The sequence below is a fragment of the Scardinius erythrophthalmus genome (genome assembly GCF_964197995.2).
Source record: "Scardinius erythrophthalmus genome assembly, chromosome: 14".
Lineage (NCBI taxonomy): Eukaryota > Metazoa > Chordata > Actinopteri > Cypriniformes > Leuciscidae > Scardinius > Scardinius erythrophthalmus.
Window position 1 is genome coordinate 21,246,760 of NC_138234.1, and position 13,489 is coordinate 21,260,248.

The following is a 13,489-nucleotide window of genomic DNA, read 5'->3' on the forward strand; positions in this document are numbered from 1 at the left end:
AATAAATGAAAATCATGAAATGTGTCAAATAAATAAATAATTTAATTCTTTAATTGGAACTGATATAAAAATTGTATATGAATATGGTATGAAATATTAAATCAAATATATTAAATATATCAAATATATAAAAAATGTAATGATTTATTTATTTAAAGATATTTTCATACATTCATGTCTATATACATTATTATATACAGCTCTGTTTACAGCATAAAGGTTATTTGAGGTGGAGAAAGTTATTATATTTCAATAAAAGATTGAATTTTGTTTAGAATAGATATAATTAGTATAGAATATATTTATTCAGGCCAAGTAAATGGACAGTAGAGACATATGTGCAAGCTTATTCTCTCTCTCTCTCACACACACACACACACACACACACACACACACACACACATACTTGTTTTTGTGGTATAGAAGGACACTGATGCCCAAACAAGTTTGGTGGTGGTATATGGGGACACCCCTTTCCCAATGCCCTACAGTGATGATACAAATATCAAAAATTTTGTTTTAATCTGCAGATCACAAATCTGACTTCAAATGTTCTATACACACAACAGAACAGAAAATATTACCATATGATATTTTGGTGGTACACAAGGACATTCCCGCCCATCCTAAAATGTTCCCGCCTATGACATAATTGTGATTTTTGGGGCCCGACTTGATTATGAGGACACTCTTTTTACAATACACTAAATATGTCATTTCAGTGGATTACAGGGACCAATGTGTTTTACTGGTACATGACCACACACACACACAAACCTGACAACACAGTGTATTACCAAGACTAAGGTGATTTAAGAGGACTGGATCTTAAACACAATACACAACTGCATAATCCAACATTATAAGGACGAGTGTGTTTAATGGTACATGCCCACACACACACACAAACCTGACAACACGGTGTATTACCAAGACTAAGGTGATTTAAGAGTACCGGATCTCAAATACAATACACAAAACAACTTGCAACATTACAGGGACAGAGGTGTTTTAGAAGTGCTTTAATTATGACTTCAATAATATCATCATAAACATTGAGTTTTTTCAGTTTTACCATGTAATACAATCATGACATACCATTTTAAGGGGAAAGTGACATCCACAAACTTAAAAACATGGTCAATAAAACTTGCACAACTGTGTGATCTTTCAGAAAGCATACAGTATCATTACTGTTTTGACATATTAAAATGACAAGCAGATGAACCATTCAAAACTTCGAAAAGATTGACAAAACAGCCCTTGGAAACAGGCACAATTTAAAGACGTCATTAAACAGGCTTTGAAATGTATAAAATGAACTCACTCAACATGCAATAAATGCTGCAACATGTAGAGAAACCGACTTACAAGGGACGGTTTACCTAAAGACAATTCTGTTATTTCCAGAAAATGTAAACAGAATTGTCAAGTTTCAAAGCAGAATTACAGAGATAACAGGAAAAGTATTCAACAAAGTTAGTTTGGGCTGTACATCAGCTCTAGAAGAGTATAGTGTCATTAGAATACAACTATCATTGTAAGTACAAAAGCTCTCATGTGTTTAGAGATTACTAAAGCATGTATTATTCTGTACAGAGAATGAGAGTGAGGCAGAAATTGAAAACCCACGGAAAGGATCCTCAGCGGTCTTACACTGCTGGCATTCAGTCAGTGTGGCCAGTTTTTCTTTGGTTATACACTCACCTAAAGGATTATTAGGAACACCTGTTCAATTTCTCATTAATGCAATTATCTAATCAACCAATCACATGGCAGCTGCTTCAATGCATTTAGGGGTGTGGTCCTGGTCAAGACAATCTCCTGAACTCCAAACTGAATGTCAGAATGGGAAAGAAAGGTGATTTAAGCAATTTTGAGCGTGGCATGGTTGTTGGTGCTAGACGGGCCGGTCTGAGTATTTCACAATCTGCTCAGTTACTGGGATTTTCACGCACAACCATTTCTAGGGTTTACAAAGAATGGTGTGAAAAGGGAAAAGCATCCAGTATGCGGCAGTCCCGTGGGCGAAAATGCCTTGTTGATGCTAGAGGTCAGAGGAGAATGGGCCGACTGATTCAAGCTGATAGAAGAGCAACTTTGACTGAAATAACCACTCGTTACAACCGAAGTATGCAGCAAAGCATTTGTGAAGCCAGAACACGCACAACCTTGAGGCGGATGGGCTACAACAGCAGAAGACCCCACCGGGTACCACTCATCTCCACTACAAATAGGAAAAAGAGGCTACAATTTGCACGAGCTCACCAAAATTGGACAGTTGAAGACTGGAAAAATGTTGCCTGGTCTGATGAGTCTTGATTTCTGTTGAGACATTCAGATGGTAGAGTCAGAATTTGGCGTAAACAGAATGAGAACATGGATCCATCATGCCTTGTTACCACTGTGCAGGCTGGTGGTGGTGGTGTAATGGTGTGGGGGGTGTTTTCTTGGCACACTTTAGGCCCCTTAGTGCCAATTGGGCATCGTTTAAATGCCACGGCCTACCTGAGCATTGTTTCTGACCATGTCCATCCCTTTATGACCACCATGTACCCATCCTCTGATGGCTACTTCCAGCAGGATAATGCACCATGTCACAAAGCTCGAATCATTTTAAATTGGTTTCTTGAACATGACAATGAGTTCACTGTACTAAAATGGCCCCCACAGTCACCAGATCTCAACCCAATAGAGCATCTTTGGGATGTGGTGGAACGGGAGCTTCGTGCCCTGGATGTGCATCCCACAAATCTCCATCAACTGCAAGATGCTATCCTATCAATATGGGCCAACATTTCTAAAGAATGCTTTCAGCACCTTGTTGAATCAATGCCACGTAGAATTAAGGCAGTTCTGAAGGCGAAAGGGGGTCAAACACAGTATTACTATGGTGTTCCTAATAATCCTTTAGGTGAGTGTATGTGCCTTAAAATGTTCAATTACAGTTGTAACTTCAGCATTTGACCAGCACACTTTTTGTCCTTTCCACAAGGTTTTCAATTCCTGCCTCATGTTCATTCTCTGTACAGAAGAATACATGCTTTAGTAAACTCTAACTATATGAGAGCTCATGTACTTACAATGGTAGTCATATTCAGATTTAAACCTCAGGTACCTTGAGGAACTTCAGTGGTTTCTCGATAGGCATCTTCTGAACACCTGTAGGAAATCAGTTATAGACAGATCAGAAACTCAGATGTAACTCAAACCTGCATCTAGAACTTAAAACTGGTTATACATCTGATCTCTAAAAATTACATTTCAAATGACATTCAAAACATTATTCTGGAGATGGAATGTTGTGTTAAACATCTCCTTTTCAAAGTTTTTGACCAACATGAACATGATAAACTTATTGGTTTGGTACTGATTCCATTCATTTTGTTCTAGAAAAATTGTTATTTATAATAATATCTGATTATTGATAACTGATTTTTACAATTAATGGCAAAAGGAATGTTTAGAAATGTAATTTGATATTATCTACTGGCACACTATAGTATGATATATATATACATACACTATGAACAATTCTAAACGCTTTTGTTTTTGCCCCCATTTTTCATGAGCTGAACTAAAAGTTCTAAGACTTTTTCTATGTACACAAAAGGCCTATTTCTCTCAAATATTGTTCACAAATCTGTCTAAATCTGTGTTAGTGAGCACTTCTCCTTTGCCGAGATAATCCATCCACCTCACAGGTGTGGCATATCAAGATACTGATTAGACAGCATGATGATTGCACAGGTGTGCCTTAGGCTGGCCACAATAAAAGGCCACTCTAAAATGTGCAGTTTTGTGTGGTCTCAGGGGGTCTGGAAACAAGTCATTATCTGGTGTGACCATCATTTGCCTCACGCAGTGCAACACATCTCCTTCGCATAGAGTTGATCAGGTTGTTGATTGTGGCCTGTGGAATGTTGGTCCACTCCTCTTCAATGGCTGTGTTGGATATTGGCAGGACCTGGAACACGCTGTCGTATACGCCGATTCAGAGCATCCCAAACATGCTCAATGGGTGACATGTCCGTTAGTATGCTGGCCCTGCAAGAACTGGGATGTTTTCAGCTTCCAGGAATTGTGTACAGATCTTTGCAGAATAGGGCCGTGCATTATCATGCTGCAACATGAGGTGATGGTTGTGGATGAATGGCACAACAATGGGCCTTAGGATCTCATCACGGTATCTCTGTGCATTCAAAGTGCCATCAATAAAATGCACCTGCGTTGGTTGTCTATAACATACGCCTGCACATACCATAACCCCACCATGGGCCACTCGATTCCCAACGTTGACATCAGCAAACCGCTCACCCACATGACGCCATACACGCTGTCTACCATCTGCCCTGTACAGTGAAAACCGGTATTCATCCGTGAAGAGAACACCTCTCCAAAGTGCCAGACGCCATCGAATGTGAGCATTTGCCCACGCAGGTCGTTTACAACGACCAACTGCAGGTCGAGACCCCGATGAGGACGATGAGCATGCAGATGAGCTTCCCTGAGACGGTTTTTGACAGTTTGTGCAGAAATTCTTTGGTTATGCAAACCGATTGTTGCAGCAGCTGTCCGGGTGGCTGGCCTCAACGGTGTTGGAGGTGAAGATGCTGGATATGGAAGTCCTGGGCTGGTGTGGTTACACACGGTCTGCGGTTGTGAGGCCGGTTGGATGTACTGCCAAATTCTCTGAAAAGCCTTTGGAGACGGCTATGGTAGAGAAATGAACATTCAATTCACGGGCAACAGCAGGTGGACATTCCTGCTGTCAGCATGCCAATTGCACGCTCCCTCAAAACTTGCAACATCTGTGGCATTGTGCTGTGTGATAAAACTGCACATTTTAGAGTGGCCTTTTATTGTGGACAGCCTAAGGCACACCTGTGCAATAATCATGCTGTCTAATCAGTATCTTGATATGCCACACCTGTGAGATGGATGGATTAACTCGGCAAAGGAGAAGTGCTCACTAACACAGATTTAGACAGATTTGTGAACAATATTTGAGAGAAACAGGCCTTTTGGGTACATAGAAAAAGTCTTAGAACTTAGATCTATAATTTTGTTCAGTGAATATAACTGGCTTAAAACCATTTTTCTTTGGTGAAAATACTAACGTAAAATTGCACTACAATATATATTGGTTTAAAATAATAATAAACATGTTCATAAACACAAACTTGTTATGCTGGGTACACACCAAAAGATAATCAGGCTGATTTTGGGCTGATTTCCCCCTTCTGAAAATCCTAGCTGTGTCCCGATTATCTTGATGGTTATAGATTATCTTATCAGATTTTCCCTTGGTGTGAGGTGTGTTAAGAGTGTCCGAACCTGATCGGAAGAACGTCAGAGCCGACCTGATCGCGAATCGCAAATATTCAACATGTGGAATATTTACGATCAGAAATCCTGAAATGTGGGGGGAAGCCCGAGGACAAACACGCGCATGCTCTGGAGATTATCACGTGAAAGGAAACCATATCCAATCAAAAAGCGAGATGAAGGAAGACGGAAGCATAAGAAACGCAGTCATGGCGCAGCACAAACTGAAATTGATGTGGACAGCAGAGATGGAGGATCAGCTTGTTGATTTGTGGCGCAAATGTTTACACAACGTGTTGTGTAAAACATTTCCAAACACTATCATCGCAATTGCTTCCTGCATATCGTCCGCCATGCTTATTCTGAGGTCTCTAGAGTGTTAACAGTCGAGACTCTGGTTGCATGGTCTTTAGGGTTGGGTATCTAGAACCGGTTCCAAAATGCCAAAAACCGGGGATTCGATAAGTCGCGCACACTTCGATTCCGCTTATCGATTCCTTACTTTGGTGATGCTCACATGCGCGAGGTGAATGTCAGTGAGCATTTGTTTACAGTTGTATTGATCTGCCAGGACCTGCCTGCCGCACATGCGCTGTACGTTATATTTACGATGGCGGAGCGCAGCAGACTTTCGAAAGTTTGGTTAAGCTTTTCAAAAAAAGATGAAAATACAGCGAATTGTATCACATGCAAGAAAGACAAACTAGAGCCGCATAATTCTGGATAAAATGAGAACCAGTTTTGTTTAAAATAGAGATCATGAATAAATACATCAGACAATTAATACGAGTCGAGTCTATAATTCCTTAAAGTGTTATATATATATATATATATATATATATATATATATATATATATATATATATATATATATATATATATATATATATATATACAGTATATTGTAAATTAAGATGCATTGTCACAGTTTTACTGGTAATAGCCTAAATGTAACAAGAATAAAAGGTAGAAAAAAGTATTTGCTCTCTTTTTTCTCTCCAATAAATATTGGAATCGAAACCAAGAATCGTTAAGAACCGGATTCGATAAGCAGAATCGGAATCGTTAAAATTTAAACGATACCCAACCCTAACGGTCTTTTCACATCATGGCACACCACACACTATATGAGCAAAACGGTTAAATCTAGGATTTTTTGTCCTCATGTTTGTGGTCCATCACATTTTGAAAATCTTATAAGATGTAAAATCTTTTGGTGTGTACCCATCATTAGTTGACACATACCAACATTACTGGAGACGCCTGCAGCTCCAGCAGGAACATCACCTTCAGAACCGCTTTCATCAGGATCACTGGCATCAGAGTCCGTCATACTGATCTCATCTTAAAGAAAAAGAGACATTTAAAACAAGAACATCTTCAGTTTAACCTGTATTGAGAAGTCATTTATGAAACATGACAAATGGCACCGTTTAATAATAATAATCATATTAATAACAACTATAATACTTCACTAAGATCACTATTATTAGAATTATCGCCTAGACAGTGATATACTAATACTGTCAATGAAAAATTAATATTTTATAATGAGTATATTATTTTACAATAAGAGGTTATAATACTTTCTTAATTTCTTCACTTAAGCTGTTATACTGGCAGAAACCTGCAGTTTAAGTGAAAACAGGTTTATAAACGCATCTTATTGAAAAATTGTATTACTACAAAAAATGTGGATATAATGCGAATGTGAAAATAGAGAGTAACTGGTGCTGGTTGCGTTCCCAAATGCATGTTAAACTTATGGCACATGCAGAGATGGAGTTCACTGCATTCATTCCCTGTGAAACGAGGCATGGAAAAAGCCAGATCATGAGCTGATCGAGCGAGCAAAGTGTGCTCTTCAGTTTGAAACACGCAGCACAACAGACTACAGACTTACTTTCTTATCGTCTTTTGCGATTTGATAAGGGCATTGAGCCATATTGTGCTTTTGATTTTAGTATGTTTGAGAGATGCTTTACCAAAGCAATTGCGCAAAACACAAAGACAATTTATGTTATTATGAGGCGTAAAAATATTTTCGGTTCTTTTGGTTCAAACTGTGGAGGGACAGATTAGACTGTGGTCAGTCACTAGAGTAAAGGTAATTAATGGTAACACTATGAATTTTACTCCTCCCAAAAATGCCAAATAATAAACAGGTGACAGCGTATTTTAGGCTATATGACACGTTATAGTGAGATATGACAGCGCTTCTGCAACACGCATCACTGCAGATGAGTAGCTGAGGATCTCTTCAGCATGCTGATGCACAAAATACAAACTAAAAATAAATTAAAGTAAGTCGCAGATGCTCAACACACAGTCATCTTCATTAAAAGTAGTGAGAATAAATGATTTTACCAGTGCTGATGCTACTCTCTCTCCTATTGATCTTAAAATTAGCTGATGATACAAAAAATGCTGCTCATAGCGGTAGCTTTCGATGACGTGAACACCGTTAAATCTGATATAGCGCGGGAATTGAAGATCGGATTTATGTCCGTTTTGTGAAGACACATTTATGTGGCCAAGTGTAAATGGAATTGTTTTGACAATGAAATGACCAGGTGTAAAACAGCCCCAAAGATGATGTGAAAAAGTTCTTTCTAGACTAGCATTTCCTAAAATGATGCAATGCTCTTTTTATTACCATCTCAACACAGTCTTGATCCTCCAATGATGATTGTTCCTTCTCAGGGCTCACCTGAAAGCAAGGCAAAGAAAGAAAAAATAAACATCTATTAGAGACAAAGGATTCAGAGATTCTCCAAATGAAGCAGCACAGATACTTGACTCCATTAACACTGACTGATCACTGTCATAAAACATAAAATTAAAACATTACATTATCAATGATATACTTGAGCAAAAGAAGGCTGATGACGCCAAACTAATTCAGGTATGATGGGACATTTCAAACCACTCAGTATTAATACTGATCAAATTAATGAGATGAATAGTGACTTAAGATTTAAAACACTGTGACATAAGTTGTAATCAAGTATAAAGTTAAAACCCTATAAATATATGGTCATAACCAATCAGGGATGCATGAAAATAAATGCTCATTGATGTTGTCGTTGTCAATCCGATAAGAAAATTAGGCCGCTATATTAACACTAATAAATAATGGATTTCTTCCTTCAGCTTCAGATGTGCGCTGTTCACCGTGATGGTTTTGAAATGTTTGAATCACAAATCTGTGAAATCAGCGCATTGTTACAGGGAGAGTTCGCTTGTGGAATTGTAAGTTGTAATATTTTTTATTTTTGTTATATATCTGATTTATCTCATATAGGATGCATTTGGCTGAGTTAATGAGTGCTACAGTAAACACTTCACTGTAGGCCACACCGGTGGTCAGCAAAACATTAATTATGATTGGGACTGTCATATATACATAACACTATAATGAGCAAACTATTGCATTAAAAACGTCGTGAATTCTTTGGGTTTAGTTGCTGTGTTTCAGCGTGTTGTCCTGGGAGGAGCGCATCCACAACAGGAGTTTCACTATGTAATAGTTGATTACTATTAATAATAGCTCAAGTTAATCTGTGCATGATTTTGTGCAAGTATAAGTTGTAATATTGTGTTTATTTTGTATAAATATCTAATTTATCATATATAGGTTGTGTTCCGTTGAGCTAAAACCATCTAACAAAGCCTCAGGTTTAGGGGTGTTCCTTCAGCTCTTTAGGCCATTTCATTTTAAGTTTAATGTTGTCTAATAACATTTTAATTTCATTTGATTTATTATTATTATTATTATTATTAAGGCAATAGATGTTTTGGTAAAACTTCACAATACATATGTTATTGCATTAACTAACATGAACTAACAGAGAAAAACTTTTGTTAATGTGAGTTAATAAAATATGTGAGTTCATGTTAGTTCACAGTGCATTAAATTAACAGATACAACACTGGATCCTAAAATGTCTTGGAAAATGTTGAGATTAACGTTAAGTAAGATAAACATTAAGTAAATCATGTAGAAGTATTGTTCATTCATTGTTAGTTCATGTTAACTAATACTAACAAGATGAAACCTTTTTATAAAGTATTGCCATTTTTTTATAAAGAAAGTTGGAAATATGAATGTAAAATTTATTTTAGAAGCTAAGAAACCTTACACTGGTTCAAACTAGGCCACTACTGTATATGTTTGATTTATGTTGAAGTGTTTGGGACATTGGCTTTAAAGTCGGCATGAAATGGAAGTTGAGATTGTCATTTTTTCCTTGTTGTGATGTATATCCGAGTGAAACTGCTTCTGAAATTAGAAAAAAATGTAGGGCGGGGCTTGATTTCGTCCTTCGGGAATTGATTGGATCGTTGGAGGTTGGGCGTTGCAAACAAAATGGAGGCAGATTTGAATGCCAGTTTACATTCAGTTGTGGAGGATTTCTCTCCACCGGACTCCCCCACCGTTACCCTCACATGAAGGATTTTTTTATTGAGGAGCCCAGCGACGAGAACAAGGACAAGCAGCTAAATTTTCAGGCAGGAATCAGACCATATTTATATGAGCCTCCCGCGAAACGAGACAAACACCGATAGCCGCACCCTCATGGGCTCTGGCCGCACCCTTTCGCCATGGCACATGACCAAAAGAGAAGAGAGGTCGTTTTCGAGGGGGGAGGGAAGGGTAATGTATTTGATTAAAGATTATAAGGGTACATGAATTTTGAAAAAATAATGAAGTGCACAGATAAATCATTTATAATAAACACTACAATATTACATATAAAAAGAAGATTTGTCAAATTTGATTTCATGCCGACTTTAAATGATGTGCGTTTCGTTTTTGTAATCAGGCTTTCAAAGTATATCAAATTTTGGATTTAGATTCATCGGCTAATATATCAGATATCGGCTTTCGAATATAAAGAATGATCAGTTATCGGCCCAAATGTTCATATCGCTGTATCCCTAATTTAATTTCCAAAAAAACAATACCTTCTGTACATCTCTGGCCTCTGACTGGGACGGGGACGGACTCTTCATTTCGAGAGTGGAGGGTTCAACCTCACTGAGAGTCTACAAAACATAACATTAGACATGAAACAGTGGTGTAAATGTGTGAACACTAGATCTCACAGATGTCTCTGCTTCGTTTGCTCGTTCTCTTCCAGCACAACTCTCACTTACCTTGTCTAGTCCCACAGTCAGAGCAGCACAATCACTGTCTGATGACCACTGGCTCTTATGGCTCATCTGAGAATATGAAATTAAGCGTTACATACAGAAACACTTCACCTAAGAGTTTAAAAAAAGCATTATAAATGGAATATATAAAGGATAATGTACAGTCAGTCAGTAATTAATACAAAATAAACTGACAGGATAATAAGGGTCCTGATACACAGCTACCTATCAATAAATATTTGCACATGAAATACTGATTTGAGATAATATACAAGATTACAAAATAGTTAAAGTTTTCAAATCAATATTTAAATGCTACCACAAGGTAATGTTCACGGCTTTTATGCATCACATTACATGTGTTTTCATTACAGTGTGTCAGGTTGTGTGTAGCTTTACACCAGTTTTATGAGGACACCGTTTTATGAGGACATCATAAGAACAGGTTCCTGATGTTTGACTTGACAGAAGAATCTCAGTGTGTTGTGTAAGTTTGACAGAATCCTGGTCTATGAGGACACAGTTTTATGAGGACATCATAAGAAAATGATCCTGATGTTTGACTTTGACTGAGTGTGTTGTGTAAGTTTGACAGAATACTGGTCTATGAGGACACTAGATTTACTGGGACACTGGTAACTAGATACATTTGGACGGCACTGAGTTCAAGTGTGTGTATGTATGAGAGTGATACGAGACATTGCGCCTGTGCTAGATGTACAGTAAGTGATCGTGACTCACTTCTTACACACACAATCATAATTCAGTGACTGATAACTGTGGCAAATAATCTGTTTCTGAGGAAACAGAGTTATTACATTAACTTATTGGATACCTTTAGAGTTGCTGTATCTTGTTCAGGTTTCATCTGATTCTTCAGAGTTATCATCTGAAAAAAAAAGTAGTAAAAATATATAAAAAAGACAAATAAATAATAATTTTAGTATCACTTATTGAAAGCCAAACAGAGGTTGCTATTTTTTACCAACTTCTTCAATGATTATATTTAATCTGACAAGCACAAATAGTTTTCGCTATTGGTATTAGCCACAATGAGCTGTGAATTATGGGTTATCAGTATCGATCCTAATATTCCATATGTGTGTCCCGGTAAATCTAGTGTCCTCATAGACCAGGATTCTGTCAAACTTACACAACACACTGAGATTCTCCAGTCAAGTCAAACATCAGAACATTGCTCTTATGATGTCCTCATAAAACGGTGTCCTCATAAAACAGGTGTAAGACACACACACACTTGACACACTGTAATGAACATGCATGTAATGTGATGCATTAAAGTCATGAACATTAACTTGTAGGGCTGCACAATGTATTGCTTTATCATTCATACCCATCTGTGGTAGTGACATTGCAGTACAGGCCTCTGTGAAGTCAGGCTATGTAAAGACTCTGCCGTGTTATTTTACAGTTGATTACTCAAGTTCTGTACCTAAATGCTGTTAGACTTACCTGGAATATATGAGGCATTGTTTATTTCACATCTTTGTTCATTTTTTTTATCTCTGCTTGCAATTTATTATTTTCTATGCAGATGCAAACCCCTACAAAATCACACCAATCATTCTAGAATGATTAATTATTTCCAAATAGAGCTATTCAAGACATCTGGTGAAATTGCTTTTCATATTGAAAAACTTTTGTTAATGTGAGTTAATAAAATATGTGAGTTCATGTTCGTTCACAGTGCATTAAATTAACAGATACAACACTGGATCCTAAAATGTCTTGGAAAATGTTGAGATTAACGTTAAGATAAACGTTAAGTAAATCCTGTAGAAGTATTGTTCATTCATTGTTAGTACATGTTAACTAATACTAACAAGATGAAACCTTTTTGTAAAGTGTTGTCATTTTTTTATAAAGAAAGTTGGAAATATGAATGTAAAATTCATTTTAAAAGTTAAGGAATCTTACATTAGGCCACTGTACTATTATGTTTGATTTATGTTGAAGTGTTTGGGACATTGGCTTTAAATGATGTGCGTTTCGTTTTTGTAATCAGGCTTTCAAAGTATATCAAATTTTGGATTTAGATTCATCGGCTAATATATCAGATATCGGCTTTCGAATATAAAGAATGATCAGTTATCGGCCCAAATGTTCATATCGCTGTATCCCTAATTTAATTTCCAAAAAAACAATACCTTCTGTACATCTCTGGCTTCTGACTGGGACGGGGACGGACTCTTCATTTCGAGAGTGGAGGGTTCAACCTCACTGAGAGTCTACAAAACATAACATTAGACATGAAACAGTGGTGTAAATGTGTGAACACTAGATCTCACAGATGTCTCTGCTTCGTTTGCTCGTTCTCTTCCAGCACAACTCTCACTTACCTCGTCTAGACCCACAGTCAGAGCAGCACAATCACTGTCTGATGACCACTGGCTCTTATGGCTCATCTGAGAATATGAAATTAAGCGTTACATACAGAAACACTTCACCTAAGAGTTTAAAAAAAGCATTATAAATGGAATATATAAAGGATAATGTACAGTCAGTCAGTAATTAATACAAAATAAACTGACAGGATAATAAGGGTCCTGATACACAGCTACCTATCAATAAATATTTGCACATGAAATACTGATTTGAGATAATATACAAGATTACAAAGTTAAAGTTTTCAAATCAATATTTCAATATTTAAATGCTACCACAAGGTAATGTTCACGGCTTTTATGCATCACATTACATGTGTTTTCATTACAGTGTGTCAGGTTGTGTGTAGCTTTACACCAGTTTTATGAGGACACCCTTTTATGAGGACATCATAAGAGCATGTTCCTGATGTTTGACTTGACAGAAGAATCTCAGTGTGTTGTGTAAGTTTGACAGAATCCTGGTCTATGAGGACACAGTTTTATGAGGACATCATAAGAGCATGTTCCTGATGTTTGACTTTGACTGAGTGTGTTGTGTAAGTTTGACAGAATACTGGTCTATGAGGACACTAGATTTACTGGGACACTGGTAACTA

At 37.2% G+C, this 13,489-nt stretch overlaps 3 protein-coding genes across 5 annotated transcripts in view; all 3 read right to left on the bottom strand.

The window, feature by feature from the left end:
* Positions 1-13,489, bottom strand: part of nfia (nuclear factor I/A) — a 151,419-nt gene that overhangs the window by 39,087 nt on the left and 98,843 nt on the right. The window lies entirely within an intron of this gene.
* Positions 541-13,489, bottom strand: part of LOC308702243 (uncharacterized protein) — a 25,487-nt gene continuing 12,538 nt past the window's right edge. For both annotated transcript variants that reach the window (XR_014031565.1, XR_014031566.1), the window contains one exon: positions 541-3,162. The gene's annotated coding sequence lies outside the window, so the exon portion shown is untranslated. The remainder of the gene's footprint in view (positions 3,163-13,489) is intronic.
* The window catches only part of LOC308701573 (uncharacterized protein), a gene marked incomplete at its 5' end in the record, with an annotated part of 8,966 nt that continues 3,048 nt past the window's right edge, over positions 7,572-13,489 (bottom strand). Inside the window, 6 exons of the mRNA XM_081383929.1 lie at positions 7,572-8,038; positions 10,297-10,377; positions 10,489-10,554; positions 11,321-11,374; positions 12,654-12,734; positions 12,846-12,911. Coding sequence (XP_081240055.1) covers positions 7,946-8,038; positions 10,297-10,377; positions 10,489-10,554; positions 11,321-11,374; positions 12,654-12,734; positions 12,846-12,911 — 441 coding nt within the window. The 3' untranslated portion in view covers positions 7,572-7,945. The remainder of the gene's footprint in view (positions 8,039-10,296; positions 10,378-10,488; positions 10,555-11,320; positions 11,375-12,653; positions 12,735-12,845; positions 12,912-13,489) is intronic.